The 22808-nt window shown below is 42.7% G+C and overlaps 1 protein-coding gene across 2 annotated transcripts; it reads right to left on the bottom strand.

Moving 5' to 3' along the window:
* Window positions 1-518: 518 nt before the first annotated feature.
* On the bottom strand, window positions 519-22773 carry st6gal2a (ST6 beta-galactosamide alpha-2,6-sialyltranferase 2a). Of its 2 annotated transcripts, none has more exons than XM_077616972.1 (6): window positions 22600-22773; window positions 14185-15043; window positions 11548-11645; window positions 10754-10849; window positions 8035-8209; window positions 519-1048 (listed from the first exon to the last, which is right to left on the bottom strand). In XM_077616972.1, the coding sequence occupies exons 2-6, from the start codon at window positions 15017-15019 to the stop codon at window positions 786-788; spliced, it is 1467 nt and encodes a 488-aa protein (XP_077473098.1). In that variant the 5' UTR covers window positions 15020-15043; window positions 22600-22773; the 3' UTR covers window positions 519-785. The 2 variants fall into 2 exon arrangements, with proteins under 2 accessions (XP_077473098.1, XP_077473097.1); XM_077616971.1 differs by lacking the exon at window positions 22600-22773 and adding an exon at window positions 16015-16230.
* Window positions 22774-22808: the final 35 nt, after the last annotated feature.

Genomic DNA, 22808 nt, shown 5'->3' with positions numbered 1-22808 from the left:
GTCAAAATATCACGCAAGTGATTCACTTAGCCTGCGATTGGCCGGCCACCCATTCCGGGTGTCCTCCGGCCGGTGCCCGTAGTTGGCTAGGATAGGCTCCAGCACCCCCGGCGAGGGTAAGCGGTTCAATGATTTATTGGCCACTTTTGTACAGAAGCAGCCACGCTTCTGCGGTTGTTCAGAGAGTTCCATTTTCTCCGCTGGTAAGTCGTGTCCGTTGACTTTGTAAACAAGAAAAATGTTTAATTTAACGAGTGCTGTCCCATGGCGCTCAAACTAAGCCCGCAAGCGTAAACGTACTCAGTAGTCCAATTAAATAAGTTATTATTCATGAGGGCTGCGCCACATTTGGTGTAAGAAGGCTAGCAGGATAAACTGCAGCGTCATTGACGTAGCACGTAGCCGCTCGATAAGGCAAATGTAACCAAACTGGGCGGAGTGGCTTCCCGGAGACCCCGACGTCGAAAAAGTTGAGACGATGATCGCGTGGGGGCTTCAAGATTTAAAAAAAGGTGGAACATTCCCTAAGAACTGGTTCAAACCTGTGGCTACGCTAAGTCAGCTCCTTAGCTAACGTGGCTCAGCTAAAGCAGATGTCTTGGCGGGGGGGGTTTTCTTTAGCGTCCTAAAGTCCCAGAGAACATCTCGTGTGGGAACAAGTTCCGCGCAAAGCGCCCTGCCGAATCGCAACGGCTCGTTTCTTCTGAAACTCCAATACCGTCACGGCGTTATTGCGGCGCGCCCTCACGGCGCCCAGGAAAGGTCGAGAGTCCCGGCGCGGGAGGTCAGCGCCCGGGCTCTCCCGCGTGGCAGTCCAAGGTGCGGAAGCCGGGCAGCGTGACCCGGCCCTTCCGGCGCAGGTCGCCCTCGCTACCGCCGTTGATGCGTTGGATGAGCCTCTTCTCGTACAAAAGGGGGTGATAGGAGCCAAGCGTGCAGGCCTTGTCGAAATGACGCTGGTAGTAATGACACAGGTCCGTCTTCCTCATGGACGGGATGAACTCGTAGACGTGCACTTGCTGGCACAGCGTCATCATCAGGACGGTTCCTGCGGGAAAAGGACGTTAACGGGTTACGAGTGGACATGCTGAAAACCAGTTTTTATACCAATGCTTTTTGAGCCAAGGCAGACATTTTGTATTGAATAAAAATCGTATTTATATATTAACACCGTCTTAAATCGTTAATAATTGATGGCAGCTTGATGGCAGTGACCCCGAAATGCCACCACGTCTCGATTTTCTGCTGAAATTTCTTCCACTTTGTCATTTGAATGCTTTTTGCAAAAAAAAAATGACAATTATTTTTTACAGTGACAATATCCCCTATAGCAATGGTGTCAAACTCGGGTTGGTTCGCAGGCCGCATTAACGTCAACTTGATTTCATGCGGGCCGGACCATTTTTAGATATAATATTTCGATTTTTTTAAATAAATGGATTAAAAGAACGGGATTAAAAGCCCTGAATATTCCGTTTTTTATAGATCTAAAACAATGTTTATTTTAGCTTTTTTTAAATATATTTTTAGATTTTACAAAATGATTTTTGAACTAAAAACACAGAAAAAAATGGATTAAAAATTACAATGATTGATTTAAAAGGGTGAAAAATCAGGAAATTTAATATACATCTATACTCTTCATTTGAATTTGATCCTAAAACAGAAAGTCGCCACTCATCATTGACTTTCCCGGGCCACACAAAATGATGCGGCGGGCCAGATTTGGCCCCCGGGCCATCACTTTGACACTTGTGCCCTATAGTGTCTTCGTATACACAAATAGCATTCTTATTCTTATTCCCATTCGGATTCATTAGATTATTAGATTAGATAACTTTATTCATCCCGTATTTGGGAAATGTCATTGTCACAGTAGCAAGAGCGTGAGAATACAGACACAGGAAAAGACATTTTAGACATACATAAATAGGTCATAAATAAGTTAATATTTTTTTTTTAAAAATCCTCCCTTTTCTTATAAATTGACACTCATTTTCTGTTCCATCCGTGCTTTATAAATTCTTTTCAATTTGCTCAGGCAAAGAGTTTTTGCACAATAGTCAATAAGACATAATGAATAATAGGCTATTAGTTGGGATGAAATCTTGCGCAATCCTCAGAATACTTGTTTTGATTTTGATCGATCCCAAGAAATTACAATGAATAAAAAACATGGGCTTTGAAGTATAACTCAGATTACAGTGCTAACAGATTATTTGGTGACAAGGAGCAATAATTAAGTCAACGATTTCTGCTGCAATTGCACTATTTTGATCGATACGCAATGCAATTTCTCAAAGTTCTTGCTGCAAGAATTTTCCTTTTTTTTTTCGACCAGGGGGACCAAGTTAGTACTTATGGGTGCAGTTTTTTCCTTCTTGCTTTTTTTAGTAGTAGTAGTATACGTACATTTTAAAAACCTGATACTTTTGTGTGCAATTGATTTCACAAATAAACATGGAAGGATTTCACAGCCCTGGTGTAGAAGATATGAGGGGGCGGGGCCAAAAAAAAGTGGTCAAACACCTTTTGAATGAAAAAAAAAAAGGGAAAATAAGAAGGCTCAGCACGCTAGCCGTTATCTGGCGGACATGTTTATTGCTATTTTTATTATTCTGCTCACAAGTCTTGTCTGTTTGTTGTCTTTCCCAATCGGAGGCTCAAACTTATCACGTAGGAAATTTGAGGTTTTGCTTTACAGAGGCAATTTGTGAAAAATTGCGGTTTGCAGATCGACGACTTGCATTTTTTTTGGTATGCAATGTCAACACTTCAGTGTGAAAAATTTCCCCTGAAAAGTTTGTGCTTGATTTTGTGCACTCCTGCTTTGGCATTTCCATCAAAATGGAAGGATGATCTTAATTACAATTGGCAGTGGAGTCAAATCCTTTCTGATTCTAATCACGCTATTTTGCCATTGATCCTCGTGCCTTTTACGGGGTTATCGCCGCTTCCGTGCGCACGACTTTGCAATATGTGGTGAAAATCCATTTCTGCTATAAACAGCAAACTTCAAACGGGAAGACCGGCGTCCACATTTGCATGCACGTCCTCAAACGTGAGACGTGACAATTTGATTTTTTCCCTGGCAGGCACAGGACTATTGATGTCTCGCTGCATGTGGTTAGCGTGCCCGCCTCCCAGTTCTGGGGTCCAGGGTTCGATCCCATGTTGCTTGGCTTTTCTCCGGGCACTCCGCTTTCCTCCCACATCCCCAAAAACAAGCAAGCTAGGCTAATTGTGTGCTAAATTATCTTTAGCTTTGAGTAATTTAGTCATCTAAATGGTCTAACCCTAGCTATGATTGGCTGTCCTTTGTCTCCGTGTGCCCTGCGATTGGCCAGCCACCCAATCAGGGTTTCCTCTGTTTGAGCCCAAAGTCTGCTGGGATAGGCTGCGGCACCCCGGCGAATGAAGGCATTCTCTAGTTACTTTGCGAGCATGACTTCTGTGTTTCTGGTCATAAAAGCCGCATAAGTCTTCCTTTACGCGCACAGGTGTCAAAGTGGCGGCCCGGGGGCCAAATCTGGCCGGCCACATCATTTTGTGCGGCCCGAGAAAGTAAATCATGAGTGCCGATTTTCTGTTTCAGGATCAGATCAAAATGAAGAGTATAGATGTATATTAAATTTCCTGATTTTCCCCTTTTTGAATCAATCATTGTCATTTTTAATCCATTTTTTCTGTGTTTTTAGTTCAAAAATCATTTTGTAAGATCTACAAATCTATAATAAAAGCTAAAATAAACATTGTTTTAGATCTATAAAAACTGAATATTCAGGGCTTTTAATCCAGTTCTATTAATCCATTTCAAAAAAAAAAATCTAAATGTTATATCTAAAATGGTCCGGCCCACGTGAAATCAAGTTGACGTTAAAGCAGCCCGCAAACCAACCCGAGTTTGACACCCTTGTTTTACAGGATGAGCCTTAGTTGCCTTGACGTAGCGTGTAGAGGAATAAACGTTCCGTTGGCCGTCGGTATCCGGGAAACGCTTGGCACACTCCACACGTTGCGAACGCTCCACATGAGATGTTCCCCAATCAAGCACTCAATGACTGGCAAGTAGTCATTACAAAGCCATTTTGTCAGCTCCCACCACAATCAAAGTGCTTTAACCGCGTGGACTGCTCCATCCAACCTGTACTTGGAACCCACACGCTGCCAATTAATAACATCTTAATAACATTTCTTTTCCTAAATCCAACTGCCAAAAAAATTCCACAGTCAACTCATTCATGTCCAACATTATTCCACTTACTCGAATACCATCACTTGAAATACGCCTGTTACTATTTCTGTGAAAATCGATTTAACCCACGTATTTTCCAGACTATAAGGCGCATTCTCCGGACTATAAGGCGCATTCTCCGGACTATAAGGCGCATTCTCCGGACTATAAGGCACATTCTCCAGACTATAAGGCGCATTCTCCAGACTATAAGGCGCATTCTCCGGACTATAAGGCGCATCCCCGGACTATAAGGCGCATCCTCCGGACTATAAGGCGCATTCTCCGGACTATTAGGCACTTTTTTAAAATGATCGTTTGGCTGACTGTCACCATTAAGCTAATTCCCCACCTTCCCCGTTAGTTTTACAGATGTTTCCTGATCCTCTTTCACTAACCGACGTATTTTCCGGACTATAAGGCGCATTCTCCGGACTATACGGCGCATTCTCCGGACTATAAGGCACTTTTTTAAATGATCGTTTGGCTGACTGTCACCTTTAAGCCAATTCCCCGCCTTCCCCGTTAGTTTTACAGATGTTTCCTGATCCTCTTTCACTGCGACAACTGGTCGGGGAAGAACGGCAAGAGCTCCATGACCTCCAAAACCACGGGGGGCATCCATCTGCACCGACGGATCTCCAGCAACACGGTGGCCTGCGCCGCCGTCTCTAGCGACGCGCTCAAAGCCAAGGCGGCGCCGACCGTCAAGCTGACCACGCCGCCCGAGGTCGTGGACTGAAACGGCCAAAGCGGACGGTGGCGGAATGTGGACGAACGGGAATGCGATGGGATGGACGCACAATGCTGTATTTTACATGTGAGCTTAACCTTTGTACAGAGATTGACTTTGTGTCCCATGACTTATGCATTTTCCTATTTGTGCTTAACGTGCTAAGTGTAAAAACGAGAAAAATACACCTGCTCCATCTTGGCGTGATCTTTTGGACACTCATTTACTGCAACAAAAGGCCTCCGTCGGATACAAAAATTTAAAAAAATCTCCAGTGTTTACTTCTTAGCACTTGAAATATTCCAAAAAGCAATTTGGGCCACAAATTGGAGGTTTAATTGTCATGCGCTAAAATAGCACATGACCAAGGGATCTGATTCCTATTGTATCGTAATTGTATTGTATTCCATGTTGAGTTCCAATTCATTAGCATTCATGACAGAAAATATATTTGGTGGGATGTCGTGTACAGAAGAAAAGAGAAAGCAATTCTTTGCTGATTTTTTTGGGTTTGTTTTGTTTTGTTTTCCACTTGTGCATGAATTGCTCTTCTTGTGTCGTCTGATCCCCGTTGAAGGTCTGATGTGTACAAAAAATGAAGTTGTTTTGATTAAAGCCCATTTCTCTGAGAGATTAATCACGCTTTCTACTACTATTCTGACCATCTTTTTTAAAAAAAATACAAAGTTGGTCAGATACATTCCTAACCAGTAGGGGGCGACATAGTTGATAGAAATTCTTGCCCCCCTGTTGAACACGCCACGCCTTCTTTTAAAAAGTCTATAATTTCAGAAAGCAGCACTTTAAACGGATTCACCTCATCTTGTGTCGCCATGTCTCGGGGGTGCCGGAGCCTATCCCATCTTACTATGGCCAGTTGGGGGGAAACACCCTGTTGCTAGCCAGTCACAAACATTCTTTCACAATCACATCTACAACGATATTAGATATTAAGTATTCAATTGGCAGGGGACATTTTGAGTGAAATCATTTCATATTTTTGCTAATAAGTCACAGCCAATGATGGGACTAGTACTATTGTGGCATGTGTTCTTTGTTATTTTTAATAAGTTTGCCATTTAATTTCATCTCTATACGTTGAAAAGAGAACAGATGGAGCAAACACTAATAATGACGAGCTTTCGTCCAATTGCGCATTCATTAAGCGTCCGCTCTGCTTTTTTTTTTTTTTTCTCCCGGAGAAAGAAGCTCTTAATAGATGAATCAAGAACGAGCGTGACGGGCTGACCCAACGCTTCAAAAATGTTGAAATATCATTGCAACGGAGAAATTAAATGAGGCAATCCATTTTAATGACATCTGAATATTCCATAGAGTCAAGGGTCATATTGGCCATTCTTTCATAACACCGCGAAATTGAACAGGAAGGCTTTTGATCATCTCCTCACAATGTTTGGGGGAATAAAATGAAGTGGAATTGCTTCTAAATCCATCCGTAAAGGAACGGTGAGCTCGTCAGTACCTGACTGCAATCAACTGATGACACCTAATTGGTGAAAAGGGATCCAAAATAAGACAACAAATCTCCACCAAAGCGGCGACATGTCCATCAATGTTGCATCAAAAAACACCATCTTCAATTCCATCTTTTTTTTTCTTCATTCATTTTCTCAACCGCTTTTATCCTCCCTCAGGTCGCCGGGGTGCCGGAGCCTATCCCAGCTGACTTTGGACACGAGAGAAACAAACATTCACATTCACACTCATAACTAGGGGCAATTTAACACACAATTAGCCTAGCATGCATGTTTCTGGAATGTGGGAGGAATCCGGATTACCCGGAGAAAACCCACACTAGCCCGGGGAGAGAGTGCAAACTCCATAAAGATCCGGAGCCACCTGGGATCGAACCCTCACCCTCGACCCCAGAACTGTGAGGGCGACGCGCCACCTCAACGGTTAGATATGACATAGAAAAGACATTTTAATTGAAAACAGCAATAAAAACTTACAAAAATGACCAATTGTTGGTGATGTTCTTCTCTCCCTTTCTTTTTCAAGCACAGTGTGACAAAGTGGCGCAATATACTAAAATGAGCTGAAGTCGTCACGGAGTGAAAATTCCACTTGCCTTTAAGTTGAAATTCACAAGAGACGAGCAAGAAGAAGAATGAGCTGACACTCTTGAGTGTCCCCACGACATCTCCTTCGAAAGGAGAAAAACAACAACAACAACAACCCTTCAACATAAAAGAATGGGGACGATTTGAAGCGAGCGGAACACAGGTCGATGCCGAAGCGCTGGCGAAATTATCCCGCACTCCGTCTGGCCTCAGACGTTCGATTCCTGTCCCTTTGTGTGCGATTGTGCCATTTGGAGCCATTTTGTGCCTGGACGTAAACAGCATAAAAGAGAGACAAGAGAGGCAAAACAAACTCTTTTGGTTTGTCCCGTCAATCCACACTATCCTTGGCATCCTGTGGGTGGGCCAGACATTAGCCACCACCACCACCACCACCACGTTCATGACCCTAACCCTAACCCTAGCCCACTTCCCAGGGAATTCCACCCTTGACCTCCTTCTTCTAGCCATGTTGTTCCTCTGGACATCTCCAAAAGGTCCATCCCTCTTCTGGTCAAGTTACTAATCCTACTTAAAATCTCCGCTACTTGAAGCTACTCCTGCTCTCCTTCACTCCCTTTTTCTCATGCAGACCAAACATACAAAATAAACAAATGGACCAAATGTTTTCTTTTTAAACTCCCACAATCTTGTCCTATCTGTAAATCCATATACACTATCTTCCTCAACAAGACACCTATTTCATATTTAGCGTTCCGCATGCAATCACGTAGTCTCCCCCCCCCAAAAAATGGTTGCAGATTTGCGCAGTTTATCGGGGATTTTTGCCATTGACGGATGGATACATTCCACATAAAACACAATTGCACGCAAAAATAGGGGAAGACAGTAGTGTGCACAAAATGGGTCATGGCGAGTGGTTGGCGCGACGGCGTCTTTTACACTCTCCGAGCAACGTACGCAATCTGGCTGACAAAAGTCTACTGGCTGGGTGTTCTAAATAAGAAGGCATATTTGCTCACCTATGAAGCCAGATGAGGGAGGGTTGGGCTGGATGTTGACCTTTGTGTTGCCCTGGATCACATCCCAAAGGCCCCACAGGTAACTGGGATGGAGGATGTAGAAGGGCTGGTCGGGATGGAATTTGCGCTGTTCCACGTACGGTCCGAACAGGTCGTAGTCTGGACTGGCGTACCACTAACAACAACAACAACAACAACAAAAGTGTCATCTAACGCTAGCATTCATATTATACTTTTCATCGACCACATTTCAAATCTTTATTGTCATCATACACAGCTGCGTATAACGAAATTGGTGGGAAAAAACAAAACAAAACGCGAGTAATTAAATTCTGGCGACTGTAGAAAATGTTGGCAAAACACCAAACTGGAGAGCAAAGAGCCACTGCACCCGTGTGCGCCGCCATCTTGGATCCAGATTTGACATGAGTGAATAAAATGACCTTTAACTCAAACTGGACCCGAGAAAAAAAACTGACTTCCTTGTGGGGAGGATGAAGAAATGTGGACAATGTCAAAAGACAACTTCCTACTTTCCGGCTTTGTCAGAGCGAAACACTAAAGGAGCCGTGTTCTTTTTAATGGCCTAAAATGTCAATAGACGCCAGCGGGTGACGTCAAGTGTGGCTATCCGCCGGTCAACTGCTAATTTATTCACGGAAGGTTTTAGCCACGTCTTATAAACAAACGCGGCGGGGAAATAACGCGGGCGGCTTTTGCGCGACACCTCCCGTCGTCCGCCGTTTCGTTCGCCGGACAACGTACGCTTTTTGCGTCTGGAAGGCCATTCCGCAAACGAGTGGCGTGTTGACGTAGCGGATAGCATCTGTTGCTACGACCATTTGTAGGAAATTAAAAAGCGGCGGGGAATTTTCGTGGCGGCTCCTCTGATGACCAATCGTCCCGGATACGAATGGCCAATGATTGATGACTCTCCTCAATACCTTCTCTATTACGCACGAATGAAAAATGTCCGCCAGATCGCTCCTCGGAAAAATGGGTTTCTTCCCGTAAAATGGGAGTTCAGGTTATTTTTATTTCCGGAGCAGAGCGTTTTTATCATTTCTCACGCCAGCGCCATTTCTGGTTATTCATTAAACTTAGATGCGGTATAAATTTTGAATTGGCATCATGAATGATGGGGATAGATTTTTCAATGGCAAACATTTGCCAGATTTTGTAGTCTTTACGGGTTAGTTTACACAGTCGTACATAATAAGGAGCAATTACAAAAAATTGCATTTGGGACATTTGAGGATAACTTTTGCCCAAAATTGGACGCGTAATATGACAGAGGATGAGCATATATTTGTTCTTCCAATTGCCATAAACGAGGGACACATCAAAACAAAGTGGGTTATTTTTTTCCCCCAAAATGAGTCAAGTCATTGATATTGTAATATTTCCATCTTTCCTCCAGTTTCGTCACTTCAAACTTTAATTTTAATTTAATCCCCTCCGGAAATGAACACAATCGTCTTTGACGTCATTCGTAGAAAAAAAAAGGCCCAGTTATATAGACATATTTTAGACCTTTTTTAAATTGATGTTGGTCCTGCATCTCACAGACCAAAAAAACTCAAATACAGTAATTGTTTCATTATTGGATGTGAGCAATTTGAAAACGACTGTTGTAAAATATGTCATGGAAATAGCGAGGACTTTAATGGACGGATAAAAAGCTGCTGATGGGATGGTAAAGCCGCCTGTCAGTCAAACACGGCCATTTTACAATCTCTTCACCGGCCAATGACTTCAATAAAACGTGAAGGTGGAAAATTTGAGCAGCCGGGCGATCATTTTGTGGCCCATTAAATGAGATAATGAGAGAGAAAAGAGCAACAGGAGCCCGCAAAGGAAAATCCGGTGGCGAGCTGAAGCAAACACAAGCTGGACAATTTTTTTGCCACAAAAATACTCATCCTACTGCGCAAAAAGAGTCAAAATACACATTTAGCAACTATTTGCTCACATAAAAAACCCTAAATGTCATTTACAAGAATAAAATCAAGATATACCGTATTTTCACGACTATAAGGCGCACCGCATTATAAGGCGCACCCTCAATGAATTTCACATTTTATTATTTTTTTCATATATAAAGCACACAGGATTATAAGGCGCCCTGTCTATTTTGGAGAAAATTTAAGACTTTTAAGTGCGCCTTATAGTTGTGAAAATACGGTATATATTTTATTTTATTATTTACTTCAATAAAAATGAATCACTGGCTATTGTTGATGGCGATAGACGTCCAATCCATTTGAACTAGGAGGTCTGGCAGTTCACATGGAGTGGACCTATACTAGTGACAACCTAATACGCACATGATTGGACGTCTAGCAATGTCAATGGTGCGTTTAGCGTTTAAAAAAACTAAGGATGGCTATACAAAACCATTCAAAATGTTTGTTTTTAAACCCGTCAAACATTTTCGGTTGAGCCAAAATCGGACGCTAAGGAATGCAAGTTGTATGTTTTGATTTCATCATGAAACTTTTAAGGGCAGAACAAAGTCAGGCACGTTTTGATAAAAGGGAGCCGACGTCAAATACATTTAGGTGAGGCATGTGTGCAACGTGATAAGAAGCGGCTAAAGAATTTTCAAAAAAGTCGCAATAACGTCAAAGTTTGGTGGAAATCCACTTATTCCCGGGGACGTCAAGTCAAAAGAAAGAAGAAAAGTGGAGATATGTTATGATATGAATATGAAACAAACCTGGTGCAGGTTGAGCGTGTAAGGTGGGGGGTCCCAGGCCACCAAGGTGACATTCTTGTAAAGAGAACTGGTCTTGAACTCTGGACTGGCCACAATCTGAAAACCAATGGGAGACAACCACATACGTCAACCATCCGGCCAAGATTCCGCGTTTCGTGTTTCTCTTATTCTTTTTCTCTCTTAAAACACCCTCAAATTCATATTTCCCATTCAAAACAAATGCTGAAATCTATATTATGATGTTTTTTAAGTGTTATGATGAATTCTGTGGTTTTAATGGTGTGTTTTGTGTGTGTGTGGTGTGGCTCTTGACTGACACACTTGAACATTTTTTGTGTCTAACTTGTTGGCCACGCCCAGTCTAGGCCCCAAGTCATTATTATTATTATTTTTTTTATTTATGTCTAAAATGTATTTTCCCGTGTCTGTATTCTCACCCTCTTGCTACCGTGACAGTGAAATTTCCCGAATATGAGATGAATAAAGTTATCTCATCTAAGAGGGGATGGGCTCCGGCACCCCCGAGCAGGATGCGCGCCACGGAAGGCAGCCGTTGCTAAATTGGGGGAATTAAAGCGTCAATGTTCTGCATGGCCGCGTCGCTCAGTCGGGCAAACGAGGACGAGCGGCGTGGAAAAAGCAATCAATTGGTGGCAGATGTGAAAGATGGTAAACAACATCACCATGACCGGAAGGAAGCCAGGCCATGTTTGTCCCCGCTATTTTTCAAAGCATATGGCGTCCATTCACGTCAAGCCGACGGATCGGCAGCCAATCGTTATTGGCGTGCTCACCATGGAATTGACCAGGCGGATGGTGGTCTTGCTGCCCACGTCCCTCTCGTAGCCTTTGGTGGGCGCGGCGTTGAACCTCACCACGGCGTCGTGAGCGTCTGGAATCACAAATTCTATCGTCAGTTGAAAATGACAGCTTGGTCGCTTCAAACTTACAGTACAGTCTTTTATTTTTGTATTTATCGTGACGGGATATTCATATTTTCAGATGATATTTCTGTTGATTCTTTCTGGGCTGATGAAGTACAATACAATTGATTTGTTTGTTTTTTTGTCTCCAGTTAGATGATGATAATTCATTTGAATTAGTGGGGGAATTTTTCTTAAAATGTCACAAGTGTGTCTCAATCTGGCAACTCTTCGGCGGCTCAAAATCGAGTCATAAAAATAGAAAACTTATGTAAGTCATATCTAAGCAAACGTGCATTCGCATATTAATGAGATCTGAGAGCAAATATGTTGACATTTTTGGATTTAAGATAAGAATATGTCACATTAATGTCACACAATTGCCTTCTAGCGGCCAGTCTTGGAAACGTGCTTAGTCTGAAAATCAATGCATTCTCTTATTTTGAAATATAGTACATAAGTAAGTTGTATTTTGTCACAGTAGGTTGATTAAGGAGCAAAACTAACTGGGTGCATACTAATGCATTTATGCTCAAAATTCATCAAAAATTGATGGAATTGATCATTTAAAATTACGCATACAAAGGACTTCTGGAAATGAAATTTTGATGCATTTCTGTCAATGTGCGGTCAACAAAATGCCCCATGCACGAAATACTAATGACGATAACAATAATAATGATCATCATTATCATGATAAAAATAAGATTAATAGATATATGTCCTCAGAATTATACTAAAACGATGTACAACTAAATAATTTATAAATTTCCTCTTTAAAAAATGTTACATTTGATTAAAATTTAAATGACTATATATATATTGTGCATCTGTTGCTTTTCCTCTGTTGTCCACACGGTGGTAGTAATGCGCTGCACCACGCAATCATCCACTCAACAACCTGCAAAAATCTGGCCAAAATATGGAATATGGACGCTTCTCATTTTCAAATCACTTGTTGCAGAATTTCATAATTTCTTTTGACAGGTTATTGGTGGGATAATACAAAATATGTTATATGTTGTTTGGCATCAGGAAGCACGTTAATCACTGGCCAATAAATACCATTACTTAAAATATTTGATTGATGTGTCTGATAATCATGTTCCTACAAAACAAAAATTGAAAAAAAGAATAGAACAAGAGTACATATTGTTTGTAAAAGCTGGAGATTGAACAGCCGTTTGTGTTGCTGTTTATTTTATGTTGATTGCTAGTTATTCATTTTTGTCATGCTGCCGCCTGCGGTGTTAATTATTAAGGTAAATGCAGTGAATAAATTCAATTTCAGACAATGATTTATAAGATATTAATTGAGGGTTTTAGAAAGCAAGCCTTTTGCAATGTTTATCATCATTTATCCCATGCAGCTTATATTTCAATTTAAAAAAACAACTAGTACTGATAGTAATTTGGTGTGTTTTTGCGTAAAACGACATATACATGAAACGGAGGTCAGTTAGATGTTGACGGATTGATTCCCCCAGAGGGGAAATTCAGTCTGAGGTTGCGGGTCTATAAAGGCTTACTTTCTCAGACATTTTGCACGTCTGTCACGTCTGCGTTTCTCACTTCCCGTGATACGGCAACCGCAGGAAAAGCACATAACAAGACTCACTTCCTACGAAAAACCGCGTGTTGTAAATCAGCACGTCTTTTTTGCTTTACCGTCCACGTTCAATGATTTTATGCACCTTTTCGCACTATACACACAAAATAAGGCCCGCACTCGACGGCCATTCCGTGTCGACTGGCGGCGTGGGTTTTCTCCGGGTACTCCTGTTTCCTCCCACATCCCCAAAACATGCAATGCTAAGCTAGCCTGGTTGAAGACTCCAAATGGCCTAAGCCTAGCTATGATTTGTTGTCCTTGGTCTCCTCGTGCCCTGCGATTGGCCCACGGGTGGGGATGGACTCCAGCACCCCCCAGGAGCCTCATGAGGATAAGCGGGCGCCTCCAAAAATGAAGGAATGAATTTTCCAGAAAGGACCGGAACCTGACGGGAACTTTAACAAAACAAATGGCTGAATGTTAAGACCAACCGTATGTATACATGTACATCTATGTGTATATATGTATATGTATATTTATATATATATATGTATGTATATGTAAATATATATTTCAGCAAAATGCTTATTTATATATTTATTCATTTATTAATTAATTTATTTATTTATAAATTTATTCATTTATTAAATAATTGAATTATAAATTTATTCATTTATCAATTAATGTATTTATTATTATTATTTATTTATAAATTCATTCATTTATTAATTAATTGAATTATAAATTTATTAATTTATTATTATTATTTATGTATTTGTTTATTAATCAATTGATTAATTTATCTATTTTTTTTTTTAATGAACTTATTTATTACCTATTTATGTCTAAAATGTATTTCCCCATGTCTGTATTCTCACCCTCTTGCTACTGTGACAATGACATTTCCCGAATACGGGATGAATAAAGTTATCCAATCTAATCTCATCTAAACTCACCGATCTCTTTGCCCAGGCCCGACCGCAGGATGGCGCCGGCGGAGGAGACCACGGCGCAGGTGTTGAAGGCTCGCATCCGCCCCAGCGGGAGCGAGGGCACCAGGCGGGCCCACCCCAGCGAAGAGAAGGGCTTCTCGGAGCCGTCCAGCGTGCTGAGCCGGGCCTGGGCCTTCATCTGACACAGCAGCTGGCGGGTGCTTCGGGAGGCCCGGCGGGGCCCCCCGAAGGCCACGTGGTGGGTGTTGGCCTCCACGTACTCCTTCTGAGCCCGCTGGAGCCAAGGGTCCAACATGTCCACGGACAAGCGGCCTTTCCACAAGAGTCTCAACACCGAGCCCGACTTTTCCGCAGCCACGTCCGCTCTCTCGTCCTCTTCCTCTTCTTCTTCATCCTCCTCTTCTCCGCCGCCCACGCGGTTGGCGTATTCCGCGCTCCGGGAATTCCTCTCCTGACTCGGCGGCGCCGGGTCCGAGCGGGACCCCACGTCCTCCGTGCCGAAGGCGGACCACGCCGCCAGGCTCCGCGGGTCGCCGTCGTCCGGTCCGGGCGTCTCCCGTTCGCCGTAGTCGGGGTGGCGGCCGGCCTCCGGCGCGGCCGAGCCGGTCCGGGGCTCGGCTTCCGGCGAGGCGGAGACCGCCGCGGCGCTCGGCTGCCGACGGGAGGCCGGGATGGAGGATAGGCGGCGGCTGTCGGGCGGCTGGCGGAGCGGGACGCCGCCGGAGGGCGCCGAATCGCCCAGGTGGGCGTCGGGGAAATAGGAGAGCAGGACCCAGAGGACCCAGGCCAGCGCCAGCGCCAACGTGAGCCTCCGCCACTGCCGCATGCTGGACTTCATTTCAGCCACATCGAGCCCCCGGGGCTAAATAAGGGAGAAGAAAAGGGAAGGTCGGCATGTAAAACCAAATTCAAATGGTCGGAAGGCATGCAAATATACAGGTACAGCTATGCCACAGGTGTCAAAGTGGCGGCCCGGGGGCCAAATCTGGCCCGCCGCATCATTTTGTGCGGCCCGAGAAAGTCAATCATGAGTGCCGACTTTCTGTTTTAGGATCAAATTAAAATGAAGATTATAGATGTATATTACATTTCCTGATTTTCCCCCTTTTAAATCAATAATTGTAATTTTGTAATCAACTTTTTCCGTGTTTTTAGTTCAAAAATCATTTTGTAAAATCTAAAAATATATATTAAAAAAAAGCTAAAATAAATATTGTTTTAGATCTATAGAAAAACTGAATATTCAGGGCTTTTAATCCAGTTCTTTTAATCCATTTAAAAAAAAAAATTCTAATGAAGATTATAGATGTATATTATATTTCCTGATTTTCCCCTTTTTAAATCAATCATTGCGATTTTTTTAATCCAATATTTTCGTTTTTAGTTCAAAAAGTATTTTGCCAAATTTGAAAATAAATATATAAAATATTTTCTATTTTAAAAAACATATATTTTGTTTTTAAAAACAAATGATTAAAAGACAATTTCCCTTACTAAGAAAAAATAAGCTCAAATAAAGATTGTTTTACATCTAGACAAACTGAATATTTAGGGCTTTGGATCCAGTTCTTTTAATCCAAATAAAAAATGAAAAAAATTAAGTATTATATGGAAAATGGTCCGGCCCATATGAACTCAACGCGAACCAACTTTGACACCATTGAGCTCCGCTATTGCCAAAACACAAGTCACGTTTGTGTCCTAGAAGTGCTGGATTCAAAACACGGGTAAAAAGTGCCAGATAAAAAGTCTGAAAATGATAAATATGGCGGCTAACCCCCTCTTGATGGATGGAACAATTGTGATTGGATAATATGCTTTGATGATAGTTACCCTTTAGTTTGCCCGTGTCAAAAAGAGAAGTAGAGCGCAAAAGGAACATTTTCCATGAGTCTTTCTGGAAAAGTTGCGTGTATACATCCTCCGCGTGACGTCCGCCACATCCGTCTGACTATGTACTTACTAATAAATGATTGCAGGCTTGTGTAATCAAAGGGTGCCACTTATACCTGTAGTGGGCGGGGACTGGAAAAATGCTACAGCTGTTGTTTTTTTAGCAGTGAAGAGACTACTCAACATTTGTGTTGAAAGAAAGAAGGACCCTATTGGCCCGAATATAAGACGACCTTCCATTATAAGACAAGCTCTTTTGCAAGACTCAAGTTTGAAAAAATGAGTTTTTGAACAGAAAAGGACATTTTTTAAACAGAAAATAATGACAGCGTCTTATATTCGGGCCAATACGCTATTAATAAATTGGGTTTTCAGAATGGGAGCCCACCAATGAGTAGAAAAATAAAAATAGTGAGATGACAGTTGTGATGCTAAAGCCTGTTAGCCTAAAATTCTCAAGAAAAAGATTTAGAAGACAATGTGGTTAGTTCAAGTTCACCTGATTGTTTTTTTTTCTTGAAACGGAAGTGAGTGTGTTTTACATTGTGTTAATTTTACGTTTTGTCATTCACGAATGAGTTTTCCGGAGACTTTGAACGCAGCACCGAATTTTCAAGGGTGCACAGGTGCAGTCGTACTTGAGGTGAACCCGCATTTTCAGCAATTTTAATAGTAAGGCGTTGTGCAGCTTTATCAAAAGAAAGATGGCTGTCAAGATTTGGGCAGCTTTCCTTATTCAAGACTTTTCATCGTGTTAGAAGGAAATAGTCTTATCTCTTGTCGCGCGACAAAAATGCTTTTTTAAAAATCAGTTTATTTTATGTTCCCCTTTTTTGAAGCGAGTGAACGTGGTTATTTTCGTCAGCGGAAGTCATTTATTGAAGTTTCAGATTGGAAAGACGGAAAAGGTGATTGTTATCGTGATAATTAACGATAAACTGATTATTTTTATCGCCCCGGCCTAGTTCCAATACAACGTGAGCTAAGCCGACGTGACAGAATTATGATTATTATGATTTAAAATTGGGGCTCTCGTATTAAAGTAAAGTTTTCCTGATAGAGTAAATTGGATGTGCAAAAATGTGCCTTTTTTGTTTTCGTCATCGTGGCTTGCCCACACTCGATGAGTTCCGTGCATTTCATCACTTTTCCACGCGGGCGCCACGCCCGTTCGGCACGGGACGCCAACCCAATTTAAATGGAATTTCTCTTCGTCATTCCCACGTTTATTTGAATCACTCGACGGCCTGCCGTAGATCTGACTCGGACGGACTGACGCAATATAAGATTCCTCCGGATGTAAAGAAGGAAAGGAATGATTTGGGGGAACTCAGTGGCGGCAAGTCGGGGCCTGTCGCTCCTCGGGCTGGTTTCCCCGCCACGGCTTCCTCTGCCGTTGACGTCATTTGCCGTCCCGCTAGGCAAAGCAGCCATTTTTGTCCGGGGTCACGTTCCCCCGTTGGCTAGCCGAATACGTTAAGAACCGTGTGCGGTCGATTGGTCGCCGGTCTTTTGGTCGCCCGGAAGGTTATTGATAATTACCATTTAAATTGTTGCTCAAATTCCCTAAATACAAACTGCGAATGACTATTTAGTCATACTTAATGCCCTAGTAATGATTAGGCTAAAGAAAAGCTCCAAATTTCCCGGACTTTTGTTTTTTTGTTGGAGAACTTGTTAAGACCCTGACTGAACTGACGTCGCTTCTTAAAGGGACAACGCATGTACATACAAACTCTTATTCACATCGGCTCAGTGAAAGTGCTCATGGCCATTGTTGGCTTTTATTCATGCGTAGACCATGTTGTTTTACCTTGTTTTGTCGCCGGTCTTTTGGTCGCCCGTTGTCGCGGTCGGGGCGACCAAAAGACCGGCGACCAATCGACCGCACACGGTTAAGAACGTGCTGTTCTGCGGTGACAGCTGTTTTCAAGCGGAAATGCAAAAGGGAGGATGAAACTCAGCAGTAGAGTAGAGGTTGACAAATTCTTTTTTTTTAACAACTCGGGATAGGCTGGAATTTTTCTTTTTGGGGGGGTAGGGGCTTCGCATTTGAGACTCAATGGCGTTGCCCATTTTCTGTCGGGAATGCTATTGTCCCCAATTTTATCCAATATTTCAGTATTCACTATTTCGAATAAAATTAATATCATAATTATATTCAATTAAAATTGATGGCACAGTGAGCAAGTGGTTGGTAAATCCGCATCGCAGTTCTGAGATCGAGGGTTCAATCTCCGGTGGGTTACGAGCTTCCTTTGTTGACTTTGGCTTTTTGCCTTTTTTTTGAGTTGGCATACCCAGACTGTGTGGGTTTTCACCGGGTGCTCCGGTTTCCTTCCACATTGCCAGAATGGTAGACTAGTTTGGCTCATTGAGTCACCAGTGACAGAAAAAAAACTGCTGAGTCAGCAAGAAGGAAGAAAAAAAAAAATCTGCATCCATTTTCCCACATCTTAACCATAATACTGTAATCTACGTGAACTCTGGACACCAAACGATTAACAGCCTATTGGAGATTTACTACAAAAATAATCGACACACAAGTGCCGTTAAGAAGCTCAAATGCAACAGCAGACAAATTCCTAATTGTGCATTGAACACTAAGTTTGAATGCAAAAAAACAATTACATTTTTTTTAAAGGGTCGCTTTTCACCCCATTCCCATCCTCATAAAACGACGTGCTCGGGCCCGATTCCCGACGGACGTGCCTAGGGCTGGGAAGCCGGCTAACCACGTCAACGCCTTCCACGCGGTAAAATCAGATCCCACGCCCGAAACAGCTGGTCCCGAAGACTCCGGCCGCTTTCGAAAACTTTTTGCCATTTTTTTTTGGGGTGGCCACCGCCGCTTCTGCTTTTGAAGCTCGGGGAACGGCCGCTTTGGTCAGTTGGCGCGCTTCTGAAATTACACCCCCATCTTCCCGCACGAGCCCGCCCACTCCTCTCCGATGCTTCGGCACAGATGAAGCCTGGAAGCGATGAGAGGGGAAGCTCTAATCAACCGCTGAAGTCATAGTTAATACTATTAGAGAACCTTTCTTATATTCATTTATACTAGAAATTCTATTATATTGTCTATTGAGTGGTAATGGAAAAAGTGCTTCCTTTTATTCGTCGTATAAAAGAGGTTTTAATTGAAATACATTTAAAATATAATAGGATTTCTCACTGTGGTCGTGTTAGTCTAGAAAGGCTTTTATGTTGGCCTCATTTCCACTAGTCCTTGTTTATTGCAACCTCTAAGACTTCCTTCAGTGTGTGTGTGTGTGTATGTGTGTGTGTGTGTCAAGTAGAATTTTTTACGTGGTTCACACTCTGGTTAAAGTTCCCCGGGGAACAGTTTGCCGCAAACGGAGCTTGACAATAGTTGGGGGGGGAAAAAGGAATTGGGTGGCCGCTTTGCCATTTTGCTTCGTCGTCACTTTTGCATTCTGTTATTTTTGTAAGAGATTTAAGGACTAAAAGTAAATGTATCATGACAAAACTTTCAAATTGCCCTTCCTCAATATTAGCATATTGTACGCGAGAAATTGATAGCTACCTAGCTTTGAGAGAAAAGTTGGAAAAAAAAGTGCTTTATGTCAAAATGAAAGAAAACAATATAAGTCGTCTGTCCCGCAAACCTTGCGTTTGACAGCCATTTTGGTACACGGTCAATTGGTCGCCGGTCTTTTGGTCGCCCGTTGTCGCGGTCGGGGCGACCAAAAGACCGCGACCAAAAGACCGCGACCAAAAGACGGCGACCAAAAGACCGGCGACCAAAAGACCGGCGACCAATCGACCGCACACTGCCATTTTGACTTGGAAAACATTGATTTTGATAACTAGCAAATTAGCTTGAGCATTTTCATCCCCTCTGAATCAAAACAAAGCTTCCGGCACTCTATTAAGTGCCATTTCCATTCTGGCCAACAATGTCATTGTGTAGAAACACGACGCATTGCTAACAGATTAGCGCCTCAAGTAGGCCGCACGTCTCCTCGACGACAAGTCGGTTTGATTCCGCTTTGACGGCGTGGCGTTCAAAAGCGGCCTTTTCCTATCGGTGACAGACACGAGTGCACTTCAAAGCCGACGCAAAGCAAACTCCGGCTAATTGCCGTTCGCGCCGGTGTGCCGAAAACCTCCCCCGACATATGCAAAATTTTACGAGCTGCAGGGAAACAGGAAGCAGTCGCCTGTCAAAGCCACTCATTGAAAGCCGTTCACCTTTCATAAAATACGATGAAAACAAAATGGAGGAGGGACTTATTTGTTCAGGAAAATACCGTATACATACAGTCATTTGAAGTTCCCCATATTATATTGTCTTCTTCTTTTCTGATATCTGACAATTAGCCTTATAGAGTGTGTTCGTGTATTTGTGTACAGAAGGTATCGGAAGTAATAAAAAAACCCTGCTTTGACAGCTGTGTCAAATAACGCCGATTTCCAATAAGTGGGCCCATTCGACGACGCCACTCTGTAATTGGACCGCCAGTTGCAATAACCTTGGAGGAATTCAAGAGCATAGCTTTACCAGGTGTTCAGCTAGTATTATTTGGAAATGGAAAAACTATCATTTTGTACCCTTTACAGCACGGGTGTCAAAGTGGCGGCCCGGGGGCCAAATCTGGCCCGCCGTATCATTTTGTGCGGCCCAAGAAAGTAAATCATGAGTGGTGACTTTCTGTTTTAGGATCAAATTCAAATGAAGAGTATAAATGTATATTAAATTTCCAGATTTTCCCCCTTTTAAATCAATAATTGGCATTTTTTAATCCATTTTTTCTGTGTTTTTAGTTCAAAAATCATTTTGTAAAATCTAAAAATATATATAAAAAAGCTAAAATAAACATTGTTTTAGATCTATAAAAAACGGAATATTCAGGGATTTTGATCCAGTTCTTTTAATCCATTTATGAAAAAATATATCTAAATATTATATCTAAAATGGTCCGGCCCACATGAAACCGAGTTGACGTTAATGCGGCCCGCGAACCAACCAGAGTCTGACACCCTTGCTTTACAGGTAACTGTCTGCCACTGGAAAATATGTTTACAGCTAGCCTGGAGTGGAATAATTAGCTGAAGTGAATCATTTCATTCATTTTCTGAACCGCCGGGGTGCCGGAGCCTCTCCCAGCCAACTACCGGGCCCCCCGAATGGGTGGCCGGCCAATGGCAGGGCACGAGGAGACAAACAAGTGACCATTAGTCTTGTATGGATGTTTTGGGGATGTGGGAGGAAAGCGGAGTACCCGGAGAAAAGCCACATATGCGAGCCCAGGGAAAACATGGCAACTCCACACAGTGAGGGATTGAAACTACGACCCCGGAAGCGTGAGGCCGAGGCGCTAACCACTGGGCTAACCGCGGGGCCTCAGACAGAAATCCCACTTCTGAAAATAATTCCGTTACATAAATAGGCAACTTCCTAAAAGAAATTTCCCAGTACGAGTAGAAGCCACATCTGAAGGCACAGTGCATAGATTTGATCAAATAAACGCCTCCCCTCTAACAGATGTCTCCATTACCACAGTTAACACAGGCACATTAAAAAAAAAACAGTTTGCTACTGAGACCATCTGAATTTTGCTAACCAAAACAGCAGCACTAAAACTGCTACTCAGATGAACTAAAAACATATCTTCTTGAGAAAAATCTGCGTTTCTTCCCAAGAAATCAACTGGAGTTTTGCACCTGATCTAAACCCAATGAAGTACCTTCACTGTAAAATGCCATAACACGACCAAATGCATATGCATAAGGAATGTTCTCAGACTTTTACTTCAGTCTTAGCACAGCATTTTTTTTAATACTTGCACTTAAAAACATGCTGTTAACCACTTTTTTACCGCACTTCATTTTTATTGTACAAAACCCCTTTTTTATGGCTACTTATTTATGCTCACACTTTATAGTGAAGCTTTAAATCTCATTGTACTTCTCATCATGACAATATAAAGGCATTCCATTCAATTCAATTCAACTCAATCCCGACTGTAAACCTACCAAATTCATTCAAATGCAGACTATTCCGCTTCCGGGTGTACAGTTTTCCCAAATAATGACCACTCACCACAGTTGCTAAATCCTGTAGATTAGGAGTAAAAACATCCTAATAGATCGTTAATCCAGTGTGAAAGTATCCAATCTTCTTAGCATCAACGCGCTTTTGTTAGCCGTTTAATTCTGCCATTGACTCAATCCCAAACAAATCCAAGGCTGTGACACCAGGTGCAATCACAAAAGCATCATAATAACATATAGATATTGCGCTCTATTACGCTTGAATTGACGCGTGCACGCGCCCCCTCGTGTGGGAATGCAGCTTGGTGCGCGCGACCGGGACAAAGGCAGGCGATTCATTCAAAGCTTTTTATTATATGATGTTATTTATCGTTTGGTTTCGGCGTGTTTGGGGGGCGATCGTCACATGTGGTGAACGAGGAGAACGCGACGAACGAGGGAAGCGTGTGTGCGTGCGTGTGTGCGTGCGTGTGTGCGTGCGTGTGTGGGGGGTTCGGGGGGTGGTCTTACCTAAAAAGAGCTGCGGGGGATGCTGTCGCGCTCGCGGTGATGACTCGCTATCTTGCCCGCTCGCTTGCGGATCCTTCGAGCAGAGCCGACGGTCCGCGTGGTCTGCCTGTCACATACTTGCTGCTGGACACCTTCTTGTCTTCTTCTTCTTCTTCTTTTCTTTTTTTTTGGATGCACATCTGAGTGAAAGGGGCGGAGCCCACGAAGAG

Source organism: Stigmatopora argus, chromosome 13 (genome assembly GCF_051989625.1).
Source record: "Stigmatopora argus isolate UIUO_Sarg chromosome 13, RoL_Sarg_1.0, whole genome shotgun sequence".
Lineage (NCBI taxonomy): Eukaryota > Metazoa > Chordata > Actinopteri > Syngnathiformes > Syngnathidae > Stigmatopora > Stigmatopora argus.
The sequence above is the reverse complement of the archived record's forward strand: the minus strand, read 5'-3'. Positions and strand labels throughout refer to the sequence as shown.

What these genes read in the sequence shown, in the direction of transcription:
- st6gal2a (XM_077616972.1), bottom strand. Translation starts at nt 15,019, where the DNA reads ATGAAGTCCAGCATGCGGCAGTGGCGGAGGCTCACGTTGGCGCTGGCG. An exon ending in ACACGCTCAACCTGCACCAG is followed by an intron (nt 8,210 to 10,753) that starts GTTTGTTTCATA and finishes TGTTGTTGTTAG; the next exon opens with TGGTACGCCAGTCCAGACTA. An exon ending in TCCCTCATCTGGCTTCATAG is followed by an intron (nt 1,049 to 8,034) that starts GTGAGCAAATAT and finishes CTTTTCCCGCAG; the next exon opens with GAACCGTCCTGATGATGACG.